Source organism: Pseudopipra pipra, chromosome W (genome assembly GCF_036250125.1).
Source record: "Pseudopipra pipra isolate bDixPip1 chromosome W, bDixPip1.hap1, whole genome shotgun sequence".
NCBI lineage: Eukaryota > Metazoa > Chordata > Aves > Passeriformes > Pipridae > Pseudopipra > Pseudopipra pipra.
The window spans coordinates 34005741-34030991 of NC_087580.1; the positions used below are offsets into that span (position 1 = coordinate 34005741).

The following is a 25251-nucleotide window of genomic DNA, read 5'->3' on the forward strand; positions in this document are numbered from 1 at the left end:
AGTGTTCTTGCCAGTGAATTGCACCATGGAAAGGTACCAGCCCATTTTAGCTGAGTGTTCTCAGTCCTTGAGTTTGAGAACGAGACAGTGGTGCTGCACAGTTGTGAAAAGGACTTGGATTCTTGGAGGTGCTTTGATTCAGGTAGTCTTGAAGGTGTTAACACAATTGAATTGTGAGGTGGACCCAAATAAGATCCCAAATACAAGCTGAGTCCCAGGTATAGTGTTCCTGGCTGATGTCAGCTTTAATGGCCAAGCCATATTGGTGACCTGAAGCCACAAGTGTGGAATTTAGGAAATAGTTGAAATCTCTGCAGAACAGAACTCTTGGTGACTGCTGAAGGCTTCATGAACAGCATTGCCACATCTTTTCTTTTTTTTAAATTCATCAATTTTTTGTAGGCAAACACCAGGACTATGAGACTTGGAAAGAGCAGCTTTAGACACGGGCCCGCTGCAGCAGCAACTTCCGGGATCGAGCAAAGTAGAAAAACAACGGCCACTTGAGTTATTTATTGTAGGGGTTGCCCCCCCGAGCTGTGTATTTTTCCTGACCCACGGGGGTCCCGGGGGTCAGCCATGATGTTGCCTGAAAGCTGGGACTGCTCAGGGCTGGAGTGCAGCCCCAGCACAGCCTCTCCCAGAGAAGGACAGGGCAGAGGGGCTCTGGGCTGTGGGCAGCGAGGGCCAGCTGGGCTGGCAGGCAGCTCCGGGCACCTCTGGGGCTGTCAGAGAGGGGCTGTTCCCGGGCCTTTGGGCTTCTGGGGGCTTCTTTGGTCTGATTGTGTAGAAGAGACACAGAACTGAGGCAAGAGCAGCAGGACTACAGCTCCTGGCCCCTCAGATGGACCAATGCGGCCGCTCAGCTGGGCTGTGCCAGCAGATGACAGCTCCCAGCATGCTGAGGAGCCTGATCCTTCCAGCTGGATCCCTGTGGTAGTTTAGTCTAGGCCTTCCTTGGTGAATCCAAGGAATCTCCCTGGGTGCCATCCTCCCCCCTTCATCCCTAACCCCCCCTCAAGACTCCGCCAGCCTGGCAGGGCCACTCAGCCACCCCTGGGGCAGCTCGGGGTGCCACGCAGGGACCTGGGGTGCGGCGAAGGCCTTGGGAGGGCTCCTGAGCGGCCCGGTGCTGGAAGAGCTGTTGAGTGGGGAAAAACTCTTGCTGGTCAGTGGGAGAAAGAGAAGATGCAACAAAAGGCATGGTTTCAGTTAAGCTTGAGCAAATGTTATGCATTTAATGTGACTGAAGTGCTCTGAGGCCAGACTCTGCAGTGTGGGGACAGGAAAGGGATGTCCTGGGGGCACGCAGGGCTGTCTGAACATGGAGCTTCTTGAGATGTCCCGAGGAGACACGAGAGCAAAGTGGGGCCTGGAGACACTCTGAGGGCAGCTGGGCGCCCAGGGCTGAGGCTGGCCTGTGTCCCCAGGGACACCCTGCCTGTTCCTGCCTGCGTGGTGGCTCCCTGGGACCCGTTGCTGGGGGCAGGTGCCATGTCAACAAGCACTGGGACCTGTGGCTAGTGGCCGGCAGCGTGTCACAGAGGGGCCCTTTGTGACACCCACTGCAGCAGGTGTGCTCAGCGCTGCCGTGGCCCACGGTGGGTCAGTGTCCGTCAGGACGGCGACCGGACAGGAGAGGAGTGCGGCGCTGGCGAGAAGCCCCTGACTGCAGTCCACATCTTGTCCACGACCCTTGGTGGCCCCGTGGGAACTTGGCGTTTTGCTGAGGCGTTTTGCCGAAGCATTTTTGCCTGAGGCATTTGGGCCGAGGCCTTTTGGCTGAGGCGCTTTGCCTGAGGCACTTTGCCTTGGCCTTTGGGCTGAGGCCTTTTGCCTTGGCCTTTTGGCTGAGGCACTTTGCCTTGGCCTTTTGGCTGAGGCCTTTTGCCTTGGCCTTTTGGCTGAGGCACTTTGCCTTGGCCTTTTGGCTGAGGCACTTTGCCTTGGTTTTTTGGCTGAGGCCTTTTGCTGAGGCCTTTTGCCTGAGGCACTTTGCCTGAGGCGATTTGGCCGCGGCATTTTTCCCGAGGGTGTTCGACTCCACCATTCGGACGCCCTCCGTAGGCAGGCTCCCCTGTGTTCTTTGATTCACAGGATGGAGAAGAGACCCCCCGCCTGCCCCAGGCAGGCCTGGATGGAAGATAGCTCTTCCCAGGAGAGCCGCTCTCCAGGTCTGCAGCTTCCATCCTCCTGCGAGGTGACCACCATGCAGCCCCTGAAGCTCGGTGAGTGAGGGGCCCTGTGGGGCTGGGCAGGGCTGGGCCCCACCAGCACACCCTGTAGCACACCAGGATCCTACTTTCCTGGCCAGCTGACAATGAGGGTCCTGGGGGTCAGCCATGATGTTGCCTGAAAGCTGGGACTGCTCAGGGCTGGAGCGTGGCCCCAGCACAGCCTCTCCCAAAGAAGGACAGGGCAGAGGGGCTCTAGGCTGTGGGCAGCGAGGGCCAGCTGGGCTGGCAGGAGGCAGCCGTGCTGTGGGAGCCTGGGCCTTTCCTGCCTGTCTGCCATTGCTTTCCTCAGCCCAGGACACTGGGGCTTTCCCAGGCATGGCAGCTCCTCTGCTGGGCACCCTCCAGCCAGGAGCTGCAAGGGAAGGCCGTGCCAAGGCAGTGGGCAGAGAGCTGGGTGGAGGGCAGATATCCTCTGCCCCCTCCTCTCGCTGGACCCTCTGCAGCTCTCCCTGCTCTTTCCCCCCTTAGATGCCAGCTGGTTGCCCATCTACAAGGAGGAGCAGGAAGCTGTTGATTCCATCCTGGCCTTTGTCACCAGCCCCAACAAGGTAACTGTGGCCAGCTGGAGGGCGGCTGTGCTGCTGTCTGCTGGCAGGGGCTCTGCTGCCGGGCTGCTGGAGGGGTGCTGGCAGGGCAGGGCTGCTTCTCCCGCAGGGCACTGCACCCCCTGTGCTGTGGTCCCGCTGGCTGTGTCCGCCCACTCACAATCCGTGTTTGTGTCTCTGTCCCCTGGCTGGCAGGAGGAGAGAGACAAGGCCACATTTCTCCAGAGCATCTCCGTGCTGTGCAGAAGCGCCTTGAACCATGGCCTGACCCAGGGCCTGGATTTGTTCTGTGACACGTACCAGCTGGCAGAGAACATCAAGGTGAGGGCACTCTGGGCAATGTGGTGAAGGGAGCAAAGCCCCCTGGCACAGGCAGCCTGTGTGGACAGCGCTTGGGCGGGTCAGGGACTGGAGGCCCTGGCTGCTGGCAGCTGCCAGCAGGTGCCATCCGGTTGTGCTCTGCAGGCGCTGCTGGAAGAAGAGCCAAGGGACCAGCTGTGCACAGACCTTCGGCATCTTTCCATGCTGGCTCTGGAGAAATTGAGGTACCTGCCCATCTGTCACGGCCCCCCCGGCCCAGAGGTCCGATGCCACCCACACGAGTCGTCGAGGAGCTGCTCCCAGCACCCGTGTGCAACCCGTGTCCTGCCCTCTCCCTGCAGCTTGGTGGACACAGCGCTGGAGGGCAAAGCCAAAAGCCTCCTTTGCACATGTTTCTCAAGTGTCTTCTGGCTGCCTGCAGAGAAGGAAATGCCAAAAGCAGATCTTGCCCTCTATATCAAGGTAGGTGCTGGGTGAGCTCCAGGGGCCTCCAGCCCCTCTGGCCTGCTCCCTGGCTACCCCATGGTGCCACAGGAGCAGGGATCCCAGGCAGGGCAGGGTCTTTCCCACCCTCATGCCTCTGTCCTTTTCCCATGGGCCTGGCCGCATCCCGTGCCACAGGCTGCTCTACCCCCTAAGACTGTCTATGCCCATGTCTCTCCAGGGAAGTGTGGGCATCCTCCTCCTCCTCCTGTGGCATAGGGGGTTCAGATGGCTCTCCTGGGGCTGGGAGGAACAGCAGAATGACTGCCACTGCTCTCTGTGTTCCTTGCAGACCCTGAACTCCATGGACAGCATGCTGAGGACAGTGGTGCTCAGCTTTCCGGCCTCTCGAGTCAGCGAGGAGCTGCAGGGCATCTTGGAGGTCTGGCACAAGCAAAAAGGGGGGGGGTCCCAGGGCTGTTCCTCAGCCTGGAGGGGAGGGTTTGCCCACTGCTGGCTGAGTGGTGCCCAGAGCAGTGCTGAACAGGCAGAGTGCCCTGCAGGGAGGGTGCCCACCTCCTGTGGGGAAGCAGGGGCAGGCCCCAGGCTCTTGTGGAGCACAGGGGCTGCAGAGGGTGGCACCTGCCCTCCTGCCTGGCCATGAGGTTGGCTCTGGGCCTGTGTGCCCGACCTGGGTGGGAATCCAGGGGCAGACACCCCACTGCAGACTTTGCTGGAGGGGAGAGGAAGCCTTGAGGGATGGGGCAAGCGTGGCCCAGCAGTGGAGCTGTGCTGCTGGTGTTGGAGTCTGCTCCCAGGGCTCACCCGCTGCTTCTCTTGTCCCAGCTGCTGCTGGACTTCACCAGATGCGAGAGAGAGGCTGTGAGGGAGAGGGCCATGGCAAGGATCGATGTGCTGGCCCGTGTGCTGTCTGACTATTCCACTCTGCAGGTAAGGACCAGGCCCCCTCCAGCCAGGCCCTGCCCCCATCCCTGCTGCTCTCCATGCCAGGGCTGCTGCCCACATGGCTGCTCTGACAGATGGGGATGCAGGGCCCTGAAAAGCCTGGTCTCTCCAGGAATCCAGCCCTGGGCAGACTCTCGGGAGGGGGGCTTTGGCACCACCTTTGTGCCCTCAGCCCTTCTGCTCATGCCTCCCTCATCCAGGCCAATGCCAACGCCAGAAGAGGCACTGCTGGACCTGTCTGCTCTGGGGAGATCCAGCTCCCACTCCTAGGAAAGCTGCTGGGGCGTCTCATCCTTTTCCGGTTCTCCGAGGAGCAGACAAGCTGTGCAGCTTTCCATGCTCTTTTTGCCCTGGCTGAGTTCATCTGTAAGTAAAAAAGGCAGAGCAGTGCTGGGCTTCATCTGCTCTATCTCCTGATAGATCTGCTTCCTGACCTCCTTTGCCCCTCCCAGCTGCTTCCCAGAGCTTCCCAGCTGCCACTTTGCTGCAGAGGCTGCGTGCTCTGCTCAAGGCCAGGATCTGTTTGCTGCTGCTCTCCTTCCTCCCCTTGCTTTCAGGATCTTGGAGCCCACTGGTGTGTGGGCCCCACAGCCAAAGCCCCTCTTGACTTCCCTGTCCCAAAGCCACATCTTCCCTGGTGGGGAAGAGCAGATCCCCCACCCTGGCTGGTCCCTCCAGTGCCTGTAGCAAGAAGCTGTTCCTGATGCCCTCCCAAAATCCTGGACTGCTCCTGTCCTGCCCCCTGGCCAGCAGATACCAGGGAGGTTTGGTGAACTTGCTGGCAAAGCTGCTCTGCCTTCCTGACTCTTGTGTGTTTGCCCCGGTGTTTAGTCGAATCCAGGCTAAAGGACAGAGCAGACCAAGTCCACTGGGAAGCCGTGACCACCTCCGCGCTGTGTTCTCTGAGCGCCAGGGACTGTGCCAAGGTGAGGAGCTGCACCCTTGCTGGGACTCCTGTCCGTGGCACCAGCAGGGCACTGGTGTGAGCCAAAGGACCCCGCAGCAGTGGGGCTGGCGTGCCCTCAGCTCCCTGGGGAGAGGGTTCACGCCGTCCTTGAGCAGGGACAGCATGAGGGCTGCACTCCAGTGGCCCAGCAGCAGCTTCAGCCCCAGCAGGAGCTCCAGTGCTCCTGGCCACCAGGAAGTCCCTGGTTCTCGGTGGGGCCAGCAGCCTGTGCCCATGAGCCCTCCTCCCCCAGCAGGAGGGCACTCTCTGCTCATCCTCTGCCATGCAGGGACTGCAGGCACTGCTGCCAGCTTTGCTGTGGGCACTGCTGTCAGCAGTGGTGGGCACATCCGGCCAGGGCCCCTCAAGCTGCTCAGCCAAGCAGCACCATCAGGGCACTCAGCGCAACATCTCTTCCTTCCTTGCTGCCATAGACCTTTGGAAAATACCTGCAGTCCCACGAGAGGACGGATGTCATCCTCGTGGCCATCGAGGCGTTGGGAGATGCCAGCATCCTCGACCAGCAGGTGCCCAGCAGCCTGCTGGATGTGGCCTTGGAAGACCCGGACGTCTGGCTGACGGACGTAAGTGGCCTGTGGCTGCATTGTCGTGCCCTTCAGCCCTCTTGGGCCTTGTTCCTCCCTGCATCCCTCCCTCCCAAGCACAGGTGACTTGGGCCCCCCAAGCCACCTCAAGGCAGCAGAGAGGAATGGGAAGGGCAACTGAGCACATGACTGCACTCCGGGGGCAGTGCCATCCTCACCTGTATCCCCTGCAGGCGCCCAAGATAGTCACCAGCATCCTTGAGAGCCTGCCATACTGCAGCACACAGGCAGCGTGGGAGAAAGCAGAGTCACTGCTTCGCCTGATGACCAACCTGTACCCCACCACAGTGGTCATCCTCCTGTGCAAGGCGGCTCTTCAAGGAGACAGGTACTGGCCCTGATGGCCTTGAGGGTGGGCTTGTTCCCTCAAGAACAAGGGGGAGAGGGACCCCGAGACTCTCTGGCTGCCAGAGCCAAGGAATGCTGCGGGACAGCCTGCAGAGTCGGGCCCTCCATCCCCCCACGCTTTCCAGCCCTGCTGGCTGGTCTGGCTTCACAGCAGCCAAAGCTGGCCCAGCCAGCCCAGAGCCAGCACGGTGCTCCAGCCCCACGGGGAACACGCCCTCAGCCCCATCCTGCCCACGTGGGCAGGGCCCCCGGGGACACGCAGCCAGGGCTCCAAGGGGTGGGTTCTGGGGGGCTGCTCCAGGCCACAGCACTGTGGCTGAGGCAGCCCTGCTGACAGTGCTCTGCCTTCCAGCACTGCGCCGGAGCTGTGGGAGCTGATGTCCTCCATGCCGGAGACACTGTCCAAGATCTTGGAGGGCTTTGCCAACCTGCTGCACAGACAGTGCTTCCGCTGCTCCGCAGAAGGCCCCCGCACCCAGCCCATGGCTGTGAGTGACCACCAAAGGCCCTGGTCCCCTCCCACCAGCCCTGCAGGCTCTGCTGGCCCCTCACAGCTCTGTTTGCTCCTGCAGTCATCCTCCAGGAAGGCTGAGTGGGAGGATTTGGCTGACGAGCCCGACATCGAGAGCCACCAGGGCTGTCCAAACGAGAGGACGGCCAGGCTGCTGCTGGAAGGGCTCGTCGGGCTGTCACAGAGAGCCGAGATGGTGAGCAGGGCGGTGTGAGGGGCAGCCCTGTTGGCAAATGGGGGCTGGGGCTGTGTGGAAAGCAGTGGTTTGGCCTGGCCTGGGACTCAGAACGTGGGGTGACTGCTCCAAACACCCTCCCTGCCATGGTGGGGCCTGGGGTGGCTGCCTGGGGAGCTTTTCAGGCACGGCCCTCTTCACCCAATGGACATTCTCTTCTCTCTACAGGCAAGAAACATTGAACTCTTCCTGCCGGGCATGATGAAGATCCTGCAAGCTGGCAGCGAAGACGCCCAGATGAAGACCCTGCTGGCCTTGCGAAACGTGCTGCGTCAGCTGAAGAAGAGCAAGGCCAGCTTCATCGCTGTGCAGCTTGTGGGGAGGCTCCTTCCCCTCTTTGACTCGGTAAGGCTGAGGTGGAGCCTGAGCCCCTCAGATGGGCACTGGACAATGACAGCTGCCCTGCAGCCCAGCCCTGCGAGCAGCACTTGGAGCCAGCTCCACTCCCCTGGGCTCTCCTGGGATGGCTTCTGGGCCGTGCAGCCCAGTCCTGCTTCCTCTGAGATGTGAGGCCGGAGCCGCTGCCCTCCCCTCAGCCATGATCACGGCCCTCTGCACTGTGGGCAGGGAGCTGCTGTTTGCAAAACTCCCTTTTCCTGCTTCCTGCCAGGAGTGCAGCGAGCTGCGAGAGCTCTCCATCCGCATGCTCACGGAGCTGCTGCAGTTGGTGGTCGGCAGGGATGAGAAGAGGATGAGGAAGGAGGTGTGGCGGGCACTGGTGCCTCTCCTCTTCCGCATGAGCGACCAGGTCCCCAGCGTGGCCAAGGTACAGTGCTGAAGGCTGAGCCCTGACACACAGAGGGCTGAGCTGACACCCTCTAGGGCTCCTGGGCGTCGGGGCAAGGGGCTGCTGGCAGCGGGCAGCGCTCCCCCAGGAGCGCTCCCCGTGGGAAGGTCCATGCGGAGCCAGCGCCAGCAGGGCCAGAGAAGCTGGCACGGCCCTGTGCAACACCGGCCCTGCCTGCTCCTGCAGGGCTCGGCAGCAGCCCGTGACCACCATGGCCTGAGCAGGGGCATCCCCACAGGCTGTGTCAGAGGCCATGCCTTTGGACCTCCATGCCTGTCCTCCAGGGTTGTCCCCAAAAGGCTCGCAGACATTTGGGCTAGGGTATGTCCCAGCTTCCTAAAGGCAGGATCCCCCAGGAACAAAGCCAAGATGTCTCCTTGCCCAGGCCCCCGGGCCATCTCTCAGCTCATGCTGTCCTGCAGGCCTCCAGAGAAGCCCTTCTTGCTGCTGCAGAGCTGCTGAAGTGGAAGACGCTCAAGCACCTGCTGCAGAGAGAGCGGCTGTGGGAGCTTGGAGCGTGCTTGGTAAGGACAAGCTGAGGGGCCCGGGCTGGGGGAGGGCTGCCCCCATCCCATGTCTGGGCTGGGGGCTCTGCAGCTGGGCAGAGCCTGGAGCTGCATCCCTGTTGCTGCCCTCAAGAACAGAGCCCCAGGGGCTCTTCTGCTGGCCCCTGTCCCTTCCCTGTAGCCAGCAGGAGGGGAGGCCTCTCCGTCCCAGGGGGTGCTGGCGGGAGGCACTGCTCCAGCCAACTGCCCCAGGGACAGCCCTGGAGAGACATGCCTTGTTCTCTCTGCAGCTGCAGAAGAGCAGGAGCAGGGCTGAAGACTTCATCCACCAGAGCCTGCCCTACCTGCAGGACCCTCAGGCCAACGTGCGCCTGGCGGCCGTCAGGTTCATCGGTGAGTGCCAGCCCCTGCGGTGCCTCTGGGGCAGCCTGGCCCCTGTGCCACTGCTGCCCCAGCAACGAGGGGCAGTCCTGGGGCTACCCCAGCAACGAGGGGCAGTCCTGGGGCTGCCCCAGCCCCGGCCACCCGGGCAGGGCCTTGCCTCCCTCTGCCAGCCCTGCCCACACAGCAGGGCTTGGTGGCCGCCTTGCTCAGTCCCACTGCCCTGAGCTTCTGGGGGCTCCTGGGCTCAGCCCTGCTGAGGGGGAGGAGGGGAGGACTGGGGGCCCTGCTGCTGGGAGCAGGCTGGGGAGCAGGGGCTAATGGAGCTCTGTGCCCAGGACTCATCACACGGCGCCTGAGGGAGCAGACCACAGAGAGTCAGGCTGACATCCTGAGCGGTGAGTGGGGAGTGTGGTCTGTGGGGAATCCAGAGGCTCTCTGCAGACGGGGGGGTTTTATCTGGGCTCTGTTTCTCTCCATCGCAGCACTTCAGCCCTTGGAGAGTGACTGGGACATCTCTGTCAGCTCCCTGGCAGCTCGGACAACCTCCATTCTGAGGAGTCCTTGCGTGCAGCAAAGACCAAGAGGCCTCCTGCGAGCACTGCGCTGCTGCTGGCCGTGAGCCTGGCAGAGGTGCAGCTTGCCTTGGCTAAAGGACTGGGGCTGAATAAAGCTGCAACAACGTGCCCAAAGCCCTGGTGTCCTTCAGCTGTGTGGTGCTGAGTGTGCCGAGCCGACCGTGTCCTTCCTGGGCTGTCCCGCAGGCAGCGGGACGCTCCCCCCTCAGCACCCCTGGCCCCAGGCTTGTGGGACAAGCTGAGCCCTGGCTGGGGCTTTCCCCGGGAGAAGCCACCTTGGCTAAAGGACAAGCTGCTGCCTGAGCCTTCTCACCCCATTTCAGGGCCACTGCCAATGTCACCCTGCCCTCTGCCAGTGTGAAGCTATTCCCCCTTGTCCTGTCACTCCAGGCCCTCATCAAAAATCCATCTCTAGCTCCCTTGGAGCCTCTTTTAGGCACTGGAAGGGGCTGGAAGGTCACCCAAAACCTTCTCTTCTCCAGCCTGGGCAGCCACAGTTCTCCCTGTGTCCCCACACGGTGCCCCACTCTGTGACCCCTGTGTCCTCCCAGGCCCAGCACCCCAGGAGGTGGCACAGCAGCAAGCCCTGTGCTGCAGCTGCCACAGGACCAGGAGCTCACCCAGAGACATTGCCAGACTCCAGATTGTCCCACATCATGACCACTGCCCTCAAACTTCCCCCACAGCAGCTTGGGCTCCCTCCCCTCCCTTAGTCCATCCCCCCAGGCCTGCTGAGGTGGCACTTTTGGGGCAGTCGTGCTTATTTTGGGCAGTGGGATGTGTCAGCAGCTCTGGGAGATGGAGGGTGGCAGGTCTGGGGGGGGCTTTGGGCTGAGTGTGGCTGCGGGGGTTGGCTGTCTCCCAGAGATTGGAATGTCACAGCTGCAGGGCCCAAATCCCCCTCCAACACCCCAAAAGGCTTCACTTGTCCCCAAACTACAGGCACAGAGCCCTTTAGTTTTCTGCAGGGGGCCTCAAATTTCATCGCTGGTATCCCAAACTATCCCCATAGGCCTTGAATTGTAGCTGCAGAGCCACACGTTTCCTTGGTGGACTCCAAATTCCATCTCCAGTACCACAAAATGCCCCACTGAGCCCTGCATTGCAGCTGTGTGGCCTCAAAGGGTCTCCGGTGACCCTCCCCAGGCACTGAAGGATGGAATCATGAAGGAACGCTCAGCCCTGAGTGGGCTGCAGAGGATCCCAGAGCTCCTGGGAAGTGCTGGGGCTCCAGAGCTTGAAGCTGGAAATGAGTGGAGAGCTCTGTATTACACTTGTGGCATGGAAAGCCCTGGCAGGGTGGTTTCTTCTGGTGGGGGGCTTGGGGTGCACTGAAGGCCTCAGGAGGCTTTGTGTGTGATCATGAGGAAGCTTTTCTTGATGGAAATGGTTGTCAGGCATTGGAAGGGGCTGCCCGGAGAGGTGGCAACACTTGTAATGTTTTTTCAACTAATTTTTATTTCCTTCAAAGAGGGGCTTTTCTTTTTGCTATTCCTTAATATAGCAGGTTTGCATTAAAGGGAATCTTGTCTAATTTCCAATTATTTTCCTGTTTTAAGTAGTGTAGCTTTTTAATCAGAGTGTCGTTTCCCAATTCTTTTAAAATTGAAATAAAAATATTTTTTTCACTTCAGCTTCCTCTACTTTCTAGAAGAAATATCTATTAATGTATCTAATGAAAATTAGAGCAATGTAGGTACTTTCAGACAGTGTAAGATAAGCATGTGCTGTTTTTCTGTACCACTGAATGTCTGATTTTTACCGTGGGTCACCATTCTGAATTTGTATGAAATCCTGATGAAATTTAAGGATTTAGATCAAAATAATTTATGAGGCAAAACAAACCAAAAAATTCTTACTGTTTGTGACACTAACACAGAACCTTAAGTCTGAAATTGGAGAAGGATGGCCATGTACTGTGGTAAGTTGGTATATCAGGGTGTATGGAATAGAAGTTCCTTGTTCTCGGTCTAATCAAGCCATTTAGAGTGTCCTTGTACAGAATTGTGTACATTTATTTCTATGATAACCTGCTGAAATATAATTAGCTACCCCTATGCATGTGAGAACAGTCCAGTAGTTAGCACTGAAAATTCTGTATCTGAGACACTGAATGAAAAGGAGAGTTGCTAAGAGGCTTGTTTGGGGGAGAGTGTTTTTTTTGGTTTGTTTTTGTCTTTTAGGTCCAAATGATCATGATCATGAAAATCAGTCTTGTTACAGACAAAAACTGTAAAGGCATTTAAACGCTTTCAAATGCTGTAACCATTTTCCTTTCTTTCACTTTCTACTCCTTGCAAATCAGAGACAGTTCCTAGAGGACAGGAGAATAAAATAAACAAAAAAGAAATTATTTTTCTACTGTGTCAGGCCTGTGTCAGGTCTGTTTTGAATGCATTTGAATCCTGCTGCTTCCAGGCTCTTTTTCAAGTAGCACCAGATAAATACCTGTGAACTACCCAGATGAGAGTGATCATTCTTCCTTCACAAAATGTTTCTTTTGTTTTTCCCTATCCTGTGTCCCTTCTGTGTTCTGTGCTATGGAATGACTATATTTTTGTTCTAAGCTAATTCACTGCTGCTGTTTTGGGTACAACTAATGTCAAACAGCAAACCTGTAACATGCCAGAAACAGGCTACAGTGGGTTGAAGACACAGCTTATGTTTGATGGTGTGTAAATACAGAGAGTTAGTTGGGTTTATCTGATAGCCTGGCAGAAGGAGAGAGGAGCAGGACAAACTGTTTTCAGTAACTGTGCTGTTCAGGCACCTGATAAGACTGAGAGTGCTTTGGAACTACTGATGTGCTTTGAATAAGAAAAGAATAATCAGGTCCATTGGCACTGGCTTATCAGGAAGGAAGTTAAATGCCAGCACTTTTACATTAGCAAAAGGAAATGTTTTAGGCACTTTGGGCCATTTTTCCATTGAAATTAAATAGCAGGGTGCTTTTGAGTGTGCTGTAAGGAGTGGAAGGATTTATTACCCTGACAGAATGACAGGTGAATGTGTTCAGAGAGGAGTCCTCAGCAACAAGAACAGCTCTTTGGTGAAGTTGCCACATCTATTCATGCTTTTTTTGGTAGAGATTCAGGAATTCTCTCCTTTCTTTCTCCCTGAAGTGCAGTGGCTCACTTACAATGTGCAGTTTTTCAGAGTGTAACACACTTGTGCATTTTGTAATATCCTGGCAGCATGTTTGATATTGGGGGTGTAACAGGCTGTTCATAAAATAATGCTGGATCATTGACTGGTGTGTCCTCTGCCTTCAGTCCCTGGGTATTTTCATGTTCCAAAAAGAATATATCTCAGCCTGTGCTGGGAAGGGAAGGTGTGATTCACCATTAACTTACCCCAGCAGGCATGAAACATGCTCAGATGCACTATTATCTTCTCAAAGTTGACTGATTTTTATTTCTGTACCTTTTCAAAGTTTATTTCTAGGTTCTTTCACATGCTTACAATTAATTTGGAGATATTCAAATTCAAAGAATGATAGTGCACGAACATATTTGATTGATTTTGGATTCTAATTGATTCCTGTCAATGAGATCCCTGTGACACTGAAATCAATGATATGTGATTCAACCAAGGCACCACTGTTCTGTACATTAGGTAGCAGTTGGGAATTTAGGAACTAAATGTTCACAAGGTATAAACTGAGAAAATGTTTAGATTTCAATAGCCCTTTGTTTGGCATTTATTCACCCAAATATGTTTCTTTGGAAAGTTAGTTTTCCAAAGTGCAGGCTTTCAGTAAAAGAAAGATCATTGATTTAAGGTTTATTAAATTTTAGCTAAAAACAACAGGCTCCATTTGGGTGTAAAATAATTTAAGTATTTACTGCAGGCAACCTTCATGCTTTAGAGCAGTTGCTCAAAGGTTTCCTTCTTCTATGAAGATGTCAACTGTAAATATAAAAATGCCTCACTGAAAATGTAATGGTTCAAAGATTCTAACTGAAATAAAAATTCCTGCCTGGGGAAAGCACTATAATCAAAATAAAGTGCTCTTAACTTTTTTTTCCTGTGGAGGCTACACTTGAAAGAGTGCTTCAAGGCAGCAGGGTTGGTAGGGAATGCCAATTTTTATTTATTTATTTATCTACTCTCCCCCACAGATGATGACAGTCCAGCTTTGGAATCAGCAACACACTTCAGCCACTAATACAAGGCAATATGTGAGCTGCTGCTGCTTCCAAAATGCAGTATCCTGGCATGTCAGCCAACTTTATAATCTGGCAAAAAACCACTTGGCAATATTAAAATCTAGCTTCTGAAGCACTTTTATTTCTGAAAGCTTTTGATGTCTTTTATATCTTTTTAGCATATATTAAATTTCTTGGGAGCAGTGGCCAGGATGTACACTGGATGGATGACTGGGGTGGGGAGTTTCCCCTCACCCCCAGCTTTTTTTTTCCTCCCCTTTAATTTTAAAAAGACGTGTGATAATTTTGCATTAGGTAATGCTGGAACATGAATCCTGCAGATGCAGCTGTTTGACAACATTAAGGTGGGGGGGTTGTACCATTGTTAGGTAAGTTAGCAGAGATTTTCCAAGCTGAGAAGGACAGCCTGCTGCCAAGCTCTGGCAACTCTCTTAAGAAATCTTTTTCTTCGGGGATGCCCTGAGGAAAATGATGACTGGATGCTTTTCTAAAGGCACAAACTGCCTGTTTTCTCTTCCATAGCATTCAGAATGGGACTCCTTGTTCCAGCCTGCCTGCTCAGGGTTTTGTTTTTTTTCCTGGGATAAAGTAGTGTACAGTGAATATTGATTATTCATCCCATGTCTAGTTCACTGTCTACATCTTGAATTTGACCCAGAGCCTGTGTAAATGAGGAATGCATTGAAACAAAGTCAGGGATCCTTCAGTGACTTGTTTTTGTGAGTTCAATCTTCTGAGACCTCTGATGAGTCTGGCAGGGCAGTGCCTGTGTGCAGAGGGGCAGGGAAAGAGAGTCCCAGCACAGCAGCAGTGCCAGGGAGCAGCAGCATTTGGCCTGTTGAGAGCTGCTCTTTTTCTCCTGCCACCCTCCCCTTCTGGGCCTCGGCTGAGGCCTCAGTGCTCTGGGCCTTGGTCCCTGGGCTGGGCTGGGTCAGTCCTGTGGCCATGGCACTGCTGGCATGACCTGGGCTCCACTGCACTCTTTCCACCACACAAGGGGCTCCATTTGCTCCGGGCACAGCCTGAAGCCTCAGATCTTCTTCTCCAGGGCTCTCAAGAACAAGGCCAAGGAGCAGACTCTCCAGAGGGTCCTTGCCTTGCTGGTTTCTCCCTGGAGTCCCTGTGCTGCCCTCAGGGTCCCACTGTGGGGGCTGGAGGGGCTGAGGCTGCTCCAGCTGGTGCTGGTGGTGGCCAGTGCCCCTGGAGATGGCAAATGGGGCCTGAGGAGCCCGGGGCCGATTCTCTGCTGCTGTGCTGGGGAGCGGGGCTGGCCCTGGGGCTGCAGGAGCTGCCTGAGCTGCTGATGTGCTGAGCATTGCAGACCCAGAGGGCCTGTCCCTGAGCTCCATGGCCTCCATGTCCTGCTGCAGGGCCAGAGCTGAGTGTGCTGCTCTGCTGGGCTGGGGCAGGGGCAGGGAGATGGGGGGACCAGGGAGGGGCTGGACTGGGCAGTGCCAGGGAGGGGAAAACCCCAATGTTGAGCTGAAGTGTGTGAGTGGCAGGGTGGGGGCTCTGCCCCACCGAGGGCACCTCTGGAGTCAGTGTTTCCTTTGGCAGCACACCTTATCTAAGACCAAATAGTTTTCCAGAGTTGGCTTTTCTCTCTCTTTCCCAAGGTTTTCTCTTTTGTGTTGGTTCCCCTGAGGGGAAAAGGGGGAAGGGAAGCACATGTTGATCCCTGGTTTTATCTGTATACAAAAGGGAGTTGGGGCGGGGGAGACAAAGCGATTTCTCCCTCTATTCTCTCTCTTTTATCCCATTCCCGCCTCCCTCGCCACACCCCGGGCGACTGTTTCACCGCCGCCCCTCCTCGCCCGTCCCGCGGGGCAGCTCTTTCAGCTCCGGGGCGGCGGAGACTCCCCCGGCGCGGCCCTTTGGTTTCCCTTGGTTTATTCTCCGGAGCTGATTCCGTTCCGAGCTCGCCCCCCCTCTCTGGCGACCCCCGCCAGGGCCCGTCCCGGGGCGGCTCCTTCAGTGCCACGGGCGGCGGGGACCCCTCGGGGCGGCTCCCCCAGGGCCCCGCCCGCCGCCGCCGCTCCCCGGGGCCCTCCCCGCTTCCTGCCGGGATCGGACACCGCCGGCGGCCCCGGCCCTGCCGGGCTCCATCAGCCTGAGCAATTGCTGCCAAGGAGGGGCCGGGGGCTTCCTCTTGGCCTTCGTCTCCCTGGCGCTGGGGCTCAGCTTCTACCTGCGCCAGAAGGTGAGGGGGGTCCCAGGGGGTCGTGTGTCCCCCCAGAGCGTCTGTGCCCCCCCGAGGACCCCCCACCCCGCTGTCACCCCCTTTTCTCTCCCCACAGAGCTCCTGAGCCGGCGGCGGCCGCAGCCCCTCCCCGGGGCCTCGGGCCCAGCCTGGACCCCCCCTGTCCCTGTGAGGATTTTGGGGGGGTCGTGTGTCCCCCCCTCCCCTGCTGCCACTCCTGATCCCAGGAAAGCTTCCCAGTTCTCCCCAGTCCCGGTTATTGCAGGGCAGTGGGGAAGGGGCTTGGGGGAATCCCAAGGGGTGGAGCCGAGTTTGGGGGGGGCAGAACAGGCCCCAGGATGGATCGGGAATGGGGACCCCCCTGTGTTCCCCCCTGTCAGCCCGCTCTGGGGGGGCTCTGGGAGGGAACTAACCCCTCAATAAGGCACCCAGTACACTTTGAAAGGTGCTGGGAACCCCCTAAACGTCCACACAGGCTCTGCAGGACTGCCTAAACATACTCAAAGCCCACCCAGGATCCCACCCAACTCCTTCTCTGGGGGGACTTCTCTGGGCACTGGTGGTGCTGGGAGCCCCCCCGGCTGCGGGTGAGGAGCTCTCGGGTGAGCGGGGGGTGGGAAGGGGGCGGTCAGTGGGAAAAGGGGGGTCAGAGGGGATAAAGGGGTGGTGGGACCCCAAACTGAGTGGGAGGGGAGTGGCACCCCCCAAAAGTGGAGGGAGGAGGGGCTCGAGGTTTGGGGGATGATGGGAAAAGGGTAAGAGAGGTCATGAGAGTGGGGAGAGGGGAGGGTGGGACCCCCAAACTGAGCATGAGGGGGCTGGGGAGTGGGGGATGATATGGAAGGGGTAAAAGAGGGGGGAAAAAAGAAGGGATTGGGACCCCAAAAGTGATCCTGGTTGGTCTGGGGATTGAGGGGACCATGGAAAAGTGGAAGGAAGAGGGAGAAGGGTGGAAAAGGGGGGGGAATGTGGTGGGTCTGACAATCCCATGGAGGTTTTTGGGCACCAGGTTTTGAAAAACATAGTGGTTCATCTGAGTTCCCAATTTACTGTGGGGTGCTGGGGGCTCCTGGATCCACTATCAGCCTTGAATCTTGCAAACATTTTAAGTTTAGAGGAATGGGAGAGGTGTGACTGAACTTTTGTCCCGCAGGTTTTAATGATGGCAAATCAGATCTATTGACAGAAATCAATTTATTTAGGGTTCCAAATGAACAGACAAAAGATCTTCATCAGAATTATTTACTGCACAATACAAACACTAAAACTACCAGGAGTACAGGATAAGATAGGACAGGGCTCTACACTAAAGCAATTGTTGAAGCAATTCTACTCAACCTGGCACAAAAGCAGTAATTCTTAATTAGGGATGGATGGAACTCCCCCAGACCAACACTCGTGGGGAGATCTCTGCTCTCAGCCTCCAGCAGTGACCTTGGGGGGTCCCCAGCCAAGGCAGGAATCTCCAAACATCCTCCAGGAAGGATTCTGTTGAAAGAACCTGCCCCTGTGAAAGGGGACTGGCCCTTTCTGGTCAAAAGTGATGGACTGACAGTCACTGGACACCAGGTGTTGCCTCAACATCAGGGGATTCATTCGGGGTGGAAGCAACGGCTGAAGCTCTTCCCGCAGTCGGGGCACTGGTAGGGCTTCCCTTACAGGTGGGTCCGTTGGTGTCTGGTCAAGGTAGAGCTCTGGGTGAAGCTCTTCCCACACTCCCCACACTTGTAGGGCCTCTCCCCTCTGTGGATGCGCCGGTGAGTGACGAGGTTGGAGTTCCGGTTGAAGCCCTTCCCGCAGTCGGTGCAGCGGAAGGGCCTCTCATCCGTGTGCGTCCGCTCATGCAGGAGGAGATGTGAGCTGGTCTGAAACCTCTTCCCACATTCCAAGCACTTGTAGGGCCGTTCCCCAGTGTGGATGCGATGGTGTTTGCGGAGGGTGGAGCTGTCACTGAAGCTCTTCCCACATTCCCTACACGTGTAAGGACATTCTCCAGTGTGGATGTGCTGGTGGGAACGAAGGTGAAAGCTCCGGCTGAAGCTCTTCCCACATTCCTCACACTTGTAGGGCCGTTCCCCAGTGTGGATGAGCTGGTGGGTGCGGAGGTGGTAGCTCTGGCTGAAGCTCTTCCCACATTCTCCACATGTGTAGGGACGTGCCCCAGTGTGGATTTGCTGGTGGCGGAGCAGGCTGAAGCTCTGACTGAAGCTCTTCCCACATTCCAAGCACCTGAAGGGCTTCTTTCTAGTGGGAGGCTGCTCAGGGACCACCAGGTTGGAGCTCTGGCTCAAGCTCTGGCCGCCTTCCTGGCACAGGCTGGCTCTTTCCTCCTCAGAGCACCCTGGGATGGCTTTGGAGCCCCTTCTGCGGGGGGATCTCCGGCCCTTTTCCTCCCCGCTGCCTTCCTGCGCCGGGGAGCCCTTCAAAACGGCCTCTCCCACCAGGGTCTCACGGGGGGATTTGTCCTCCGGGCTCTCCGTCCTCAGCTCGGGGCCTGGGGCAGGAAGCAACAAGGACAGGCAGGGGATTTGCCTCCGGCCCACAGGGAAGGCCAAGGACATCCCCCCAACTCCGGCCCCGGCAGGACGGCGGCGCCAGCGGGGTTGTCCTGCAGCCGGGGCCATGCTCGGCTGACAGAGCCAGCACAACACCCGCCCAAAGGGACACTGACTTCCTCCTCACCTGCCTGGGGGGCCCAAGGCATCTTCCTCTTCCTCGCAGCCTCCTCCTCCATCCGCCCAAGCTTTGGGAAGGACAAATCCTGATGGGAGGGAAAACAAGGGCTGAGTGTGTTGGTTTGGGGGTTCCTCCTGCCCAAGTCCATCTCTAGAACTCACCAGGCATCCTGTGTCCATAAAAACCTCCCAAACCACCAAGATTCAGCCCAGAAAAACCCAAACCAACAAGATTCAGGGAAAAAAAAGGCTCAGAAATAGCAAGAAGACCCTTAGTCCCCCAAACTGAAAAAAGTTGAGATTCAGCTAAAAAATACTCCAAAATATGAAGATTCAGCACAAAAAAAGGTGATGGCGACTGAATTTTACCCTCCAGCAGGAAAGTCATTTGATTTCAAGCTCATCTTCAAGGCGCACCGTGGGATTGGAGCCTGGGCTCTAATTAACCTCTCCTGTGCTGCCAAACAGCAGGAGCTGTATGGCCAAGGGACAAACTCTGTGATCCCTGTCAGTGTCCATGGCCCCTGTCAGTGTCCTTCAGGGAAATTGGGAGGAGGAAATGAAGAAACTGGTTTGGAACTAAACTGGTGTTAAAGTGGGAAAAACCTCCTTCCATGGAAATAAAACTTAGACAGTTTTTCCTGGGCTGAACAAGCTCATTCAGGGATAAAGGACTGGGAGTTCTGTGGACACTTGTGCTGGTTTCTTTGGACACTTGTGTTCCTTCAGAGAGCCCCTGGAAACACTCTGCTGTTCACTCCCAGTGCCACCAGTGCCTGGGTCCTGTCTGCAGCAGCAGATTGCAGTGGGATGGGAGAAATGCTTTTCTGAGCCTCTGGGCTGGACACAGGCACAGCCTGACCCTGAACCCAAGGGAAACAAAGACAAATTCCATGGCTTTAGCTGGAGCAAGGTTGGGGGGTTTTCCTGAGGGCAGCACTACACCAGACTTTTGTGTGTGTGTGAGACAGGCAGAACCACAAATGCCTGCACAGCCCAGAGCAGTCAGTGTGGGGCTGTGCTTGCTGCTGCAGAGACCCCCAGGGAACAAACCCAGGCAATAGTTTGGGTTTATTCCTTGCTCTGTGTCAGTGGAATAGAATGTTCCACAGGAGCTCTGTCCCCCTCTGTGGCACTGGGTGGCTCAAAGCTGAATATGGAGGGGGTCAAGTGCAAGTTCCCTTCTGAAGTGTGTGTCCCTAAGGAGGACACTTGCCTTATTACTGCTTATTATTTGTAATATCTTACAGATCTATCATACAACATCTAAGGATGGATTCTATAGAATATGTGCCATATATATGATACAGAATATATCTGATTATTCCTTTATCTGCCTGTCCAGACAGATATTGTGTATGCAGAGAGATTGTATTTGAGGGATATGTTCCTCTCAATACCCTGTGAGCTCCACTCCCAAGGCCAGGAAATTCCTGAAGCTCCCCCTTCTGTGCCCTGCAGGTTTTGGCAGATTTGCAAGAGCAGGGGAATCATTCCCTGCAGCCCCTTTGCACTGTAGGAAATGGGAGCCCTGTGCACATCCTGCTGCCTCCAGATTCCATTCTGGGTGTGGGAAAGACCCTGTGGGGAGCAAAGAAATGCCTGGTTCTGCAGGAGCTGCAGATGCTCAAGGGGCAGCAGGACCAAGTCAGGGGCTGAAGGGGACCTGGGGGGCTTTGGGGTCCAGGAGGGTCCTGAGGGAGCTGGGGAGGGGCTTTGGGGATTGGGGGTACAGACCAGTACAGACCAAGACAGAGCAGGACAGAGCAGGACAGACCAGGACAGACCAGTACCTCCTCACTGCTCCCCAGATCTCTCCTGGAGCTGGGCCACATTGTTGTGGGACACCTGAGCCCCCTCCAGTGCCCTCCCAGTACAGCCCAGTGCCTCCAGTACAGCCCACTGTGTTCCTGTCCCAGGGTGCTGGGTGATCCCTCTTTGGGGGGGGTTGGAAGTGATTTGAGCGGGGGCTGTGGGAGATTTGGGGGGATCTGAGGAGTTTGGATGGGGATTTGGGGGGTTTTGAGTGCCTTTAGGGAAGTTAAAAGAGGTCTTGGGGACATTGGGGGGTCAGAGGTACCTATGGGGGGAGGGGATTAAAGGGAAAATGGAGGTTAGGAGACATTTGGGGGGGGTTAATGAGGCCTGGGCAGGCAGAGGAGGGGCTGCACCAAGAGCAGGTGAGTCCTGAGACCCCCCCTGGTGTCCCCAAGACCCTCTTGGTGTCCCCAGTTCCTCCCTTGACACCTCGAGACCCCCCTGGTGTCTCCAATGTTCCCAAGGACTTCCCATAGCCCTAATTCCCCCCTAGGCACCCCCAATTCCACTGTCCACAAACCCCTCCCCACTGTCCCCAAACCCCATCCCTGATGTCCCCAACCCTCCATCTCACCCCAGGAGCCCCCCCTGGACCCTCTGACCACAAAAACACCCCCCCACACACACTCACAGAAAGGCCAAGGGCATCTGGGGAAACACTGGGGAGAGTTGGGGGGCTTTGCAGGGCCCTGGGTGATTACTGGGGGATACTGGGACACACTGGGGGGGAACCAGGGGGCACTGGGAGGGACTGGGGAGTTACTGGGAAATTACCAGGACACACGGGGAGACACTGTGAGGTTACTGGGTCATACTGGGGGTTACTGGGTGCTCACTGCAGGATCACTGGGCCATCCTGGGGGGCAGCGGGAGGTCACTGGGACACACTGGCTGGTCACTGAAGGGGTCACTAGAAAGTCACTGGGATATACTGGGGTCTAGGGATCCCCTTACCCGGATGTGGTACATTTCCCCCCCCGGATTTTGGGGGCCATCCTAAGGACCCCTTCTTTTTGGGGCTGGGGGACCCCCTGGACCCACTGCTGGGCTTTAGGGGACCCCCCAAAATGCCCTCAAAACCCCTGAAAGCCCCCCCTCGACACATCAAAACCTTCTCAAGGTCCCCTCAAATGCCCTCAGAGACCTCATCCCTCCCCACCACCCTCTAAACCCTCTCAGTGACCCGCAAAACCCACCTGGGACCCCTCAGTCCCCTTTAGGGACCCCCCAATCCCCCTCAGAGACCCTCAAAACCGTCTAAGAACCCATAAACCCCCTAGAGACCCCCAAACTGCCTAAAAGGTCCCGCCAGGACCCCCAAACCTCCTCAGAGACCCCCAAACCCCACCTGGCACCCCCCAAATCTCCTCAGAAACCAAAACCCCCTCAGAGACCCCCAAACCCCTTCAGGAACCTTCAACCACCCCCTGAGTCCCCTCAGGACACCGAACTCCCTCAGGGACCCCTCAAAACCTCCTCGGTTATCCCCGAACCCCCCCGCTAAACCCTCCCGAGCCCCCCCGGGGGACTCACAGCACTCAGAGCGAACCGCAGGCCCCGCCGCCATCACCGAGTCCCGGCTGCGCGCGCACCGCGTTCAGAGAACGCCGCCGCAGCCAATCAGCGCGCGGCCACGCCCCCGCAGCCCCGCCCCCGCCCCTGCCGCGTTGGCTGCCGGGAATCGGTGATGGCGGCGGGTCGGTCGGTGAGCTCTGAGTGCAGGCGGGGGGTGCGGGAGAGCGGGGTCTGGGGATCCCCTCGGGGGCTGCGGGGAGCGCGGGTGAGGGTGGAAAGGCTGGAGCGCTCGGGAGGGTTTAGCGCGGGGGGTTCGGAGGTTCGGAGGAGCCTTTCGGGGGCCGCGGGGCCCGGAGGCCTCCCAGGAACCCGGAAGGGTGATTCGATTGCCGGGAAAGTCCCTCGGAAAAAAAATTCAAAACCACCCAACCAAAAAAAGGACCCTGAAAAAAGGAAAAGTGAGAAAAAGGTGAAGGAAAAACTGCAAGGGCCAGGATGATTTTATTGCTTTGCTTCAGTTTTTCCTTGGTCTCCTCCTTCTCAGGTTCTTTGCTCCCTTCCTTTACAGAAAGCTCTTCTGCTGTTCTGTGGTTTTGGGGTCCCTTGGGGGCTTTTAGGGGTCCCTGAGGAGGTTTTGGGGGGCTCTGAGGAGCTTTGGTGTCACGAAGGGACTTAAGGGGGAGGTTAAAGGTCCCTGAAGGGGTTTGGGAATCCCTGAGGGAGTTTTGGAGTCTCCGAGGGAATTGGGAGGTCCTGGGGGCTTTGGGGAGGGTCTTTGAAGCAGTATTGAAGGTTTCTAGGGGGATTTAGGGAGTCACAGACGGTTTTGAGGGTCTCTGAAGGAGTTTTTGGGGTCCCTGAAAGGGCTTGGGGGGTCCCAGGTGGGTTTTGCAGGTTACTGAGGGGGTTTAGGGGATCCTGGTGGGGAGATGAGGTCTCTGAGGGGATTTGGGGTGTCTTTGACAAGGTTTCAACGGGTCCAGGGGTGGATTTCTGAGAGGATTTCAGGGGTTTTGAGAGGATTTTGGGGCGTCTCCGTGTCAGTCCTGCCTGGCCACGGCCAAATAAAACTCCTATGATGCCATTTCTCATCCCACCATAGCACCTCTGCCAGCCCAGCAGACCAACCCCAAGGAAAGGGGATCCCAATTCCCCCCCCGAACCCCAGAGACCCCCAAAACTCAGCACACAGAGGCCCCAAAGGAGGGGGGCCTGGGTGTCCCCTAAAGCCCAGCAGTGGGGTTCAGGGGATCTCCCAGCCCCCAGGGGAGGGGTCCTGGGGGTGCCCCCAAAAGTCCAGGGGGAAGATGTAGCAGAACCGACTAAGGGGATCCCAGTGCCCCCAGTATATCCCAATGACCTCCTACTGGCCCTCAGTATGGCCCAGTAACCCCCTCAGTGACCAGCTAGTGTGTCCCAGTGACCTCCCACTGCCCCCCAGGATGGCCCAGTGATCCTGCAGTGAGCACCCAGTAACCCCCAGTATGGCCCAGTAACCTGCCAGTGTCTTCCCGTGTGTCCTGGTAATCCCCCAGTAACCCCCTAGTCCCTCCCAGTGCCCCCCCAAAGCCCCCCAACTGTCCCCAGTGTGTCCCCAGATGTCCTTGGCCTTTCTGTTACTTTGGGGGGAGGGAGCATTTTTGTGGTCAGAGGGTCCAGGGGGGGCTCCTGGAGGGAGATGGAGGATTGGGGACATCAGGGATGGGGTTTGGGGACAGTGGGGACAATGAGGAGGGGTGTGGGGACAGTGGAATTGGGGGAATTATGGCCATGGGGAGGCCCTGGGGACATGGGAGACACCAGGGGGGTCTCAGGGTGTTAAGGGGGGAATTAGGGACACCAAGAAGGTCTTGGGAACCCCAAGGGGGTATCAGGACTCACCTGCTCTTGGTGCAGCCCCTCCTCTTTCCCCCTAGACACCATTAACTCCCCCAAATGTCTCCCAACCCCCCTTTTCCTTTTAATCCCCTCTCCCTACAGATCCTTTGACCTCCCAAGACCCCTTTTAACTCCCCTAAATGCACTCAAAGCACCCCAAAATCCCCCAAATTCCTATCCAACCACCCCCTCAAATCTCCCCTAGCCTCCTCTCAAATCCCTTCCAGCCCTCCCCAAAGAGGGATCACCTGGCACCCTGGGACAGGAACACAGTGGGCTGTACTGGGGGCACTGGGCTGTACTGGGAGGGCACTGTGGGGGCTCAGGTGTCCCAGGGCAACGTGGCCCAGCTCCAGGAGAGATCTGGGGAGCAGTGAGGAGGTACTGGTCTGTCTTGGTCTGTACTGATCTGTCCTGGTCTGTTCTGGTCTGTCCTGGTTTGTACCCCCAATCCCCAAAGCCCCTCCCCAGCTCCCCCAGGACCCTCCTGAACCTCAAAGCCCCCCAGGCCTCCCCAGGCCCCTGACTTGGTCCTGCTGCCCCTTGAGCATCTGCAGCTGCTGCAGAACCAGGCATTTCATCAGCAAATGTGCAGGTGACCCCAAGCTGGGGGTGTGTTGATGTGCTGGAAGGCAGGAGGGCTCTGCAGAGGGACCTGGCTGAGGAAGAGTGTGTCAGCAGGAGCAGGGAAGTGATTGTTGGGCTGGAGTGAGCGCTGGTGAGGCCACCCCTGGAGTGCTGTGTCCAGCTCTGGGCCCCTGAGTTGAGGAAGGCCCTGGAGGGGCTGGAGCAGGTGCAGAGAAGAGCAGCGAGGCTGGGGAAGGGAGTGGAGCCCAAGTGGTGTGAGGAGAGGCTGAGGGAGCTGGGGGTGTTGAGGCTGGAGAAGGGGAGGCTCAGGGGAGACCTCCTGACTGTCTGCAAGTCCCTGCCAGGAGGTTGGAGCCAGGTGGGGGTGGGGCTGTTGTGCCAGGAAGCAGCAGTAGGACAAGAGGGCTGGGTCTTGAGCTGTGCCAGGGGAGGTTTAGGTTGGATATTAGGAAGGAATTTTTTCCCCAGAGAGTAATCAGGCCTTGGAATGGGCTGGGCAGGGAGGGGGTGGAGTCAGCGTCCCTGGAGGTGTTGAAGGTGAGAGTGGATGTGGCCTCAGTGCCATGGTCTGGGAAGCACGGCGGGGTTGGATCCAGGGTTGGACTTGATGATCTCGGAGGTCTTTTCCAACCCAGCTGATTCTGTGATTCTCTGATTCCCATTCCTATGGCAGCACATGCTTGAGGCTCTATCCCCAGGGTGATAGAGATGTCTGTCCATATCTATCTCCAAGGTTAGTCTGTAAATGTGTGGTGTTAGCAAAGCAGGCTGAGTTCTGGGCTGATTGTAGAAGGAGAAAGAAGCCCAGAGGCCAGTGCAAGCAGGCAGCCCTGAGCTAGCACCTGATGTCCCCTCCCTGCAGGTTCCTGTCCTTGAGCCCAGGCCCTGAGGTGAGGCTGAGAAGTGGCGCGGAGGTGAGCCCAGAGCTGTCCCTGAGGTGAGGCTGAGAATAAGTGCAAGGCAGAGGTGCTGCTGAAGAAGGAGAGCCCCGTGGTGGGGAAGAGACAAAGCTGTGAATG

At 57.1% G+C, this 25251-nt stretch overlaps 1 protein-coding gene and 1 long non-coding RNA gene across 2 annotated transcripts; both read left to right on the forward strand.

Annotated features, from left to right (window-relative positions):
* The first annotated feature begins 1594 nt into the window (after positions 1–1594).
* Positions 1595–7915, forward strand: LOC135404993 (maestro heat-like repeat family member 5). The gene is made up of 15 exons (XM_064639715.1): positions 1595–2228; positions 2706–2785; positions 2978–3103; positions 3248–3327; positions 3445–3565; positions 3768–3968; positions 4373–4477; positions 4693–4858; positions 5324–5418; positions 5873–6022; positions 6217–6371; positions 6744–6879; positions 6964–7098; positions 7306–7482; positions 7748–7915. The coding sequence occupies exons 1-15, from the start codon at positions 2099–2101 to the stop codon at positions 7913–7915; spliced, it is 2025 nt and encodes a 674-aa protein (XP_064495785.1). The 5' UTR covers positions 1595–2098.
* Positions 7916–8340: 425 nt separating this feature from the next.
* LOC135405607 (uncharacterized) lies at positions 8341–9503 on the forward strand. Its single transcript, XR_010425834.1, has 4 exons — positions 8341–8448; positions 8721–8823; positions 9150–9209; positions 9297–9503. It is a non-coding gene; the product is annotated as an uncharacterized LOC135405607 (long non-coding RNA).
* Positions 9504–25251: the final 15748 nt, after the last annotated feature.

Bases quoted from the DNA above. Each gene is read 5' to 3' on its own strand.
- LOC135404993 (XM_064639715.1), top strand. From the start codon at position 2,099: ATGGAGAAGAGACCCCCCGCCTGCCCCAGGCAGGCCTGGATGGAAGAT. The intron at 3,104-3,247 runs GTGAGGGCACTC...TGTGCTCTGCAG, and splicing joins AGCTGGCAGAGAACATCAAG to GCGCTGCTGGAAGAAGAGCC. The intron at 4,478-4,692 runs GTAAGGACCAGG...TCCCTCATCCAG, and splicing joins CTGACTATTCCACTCTGCAG to GCCAATGCCAACGCCAGAAG.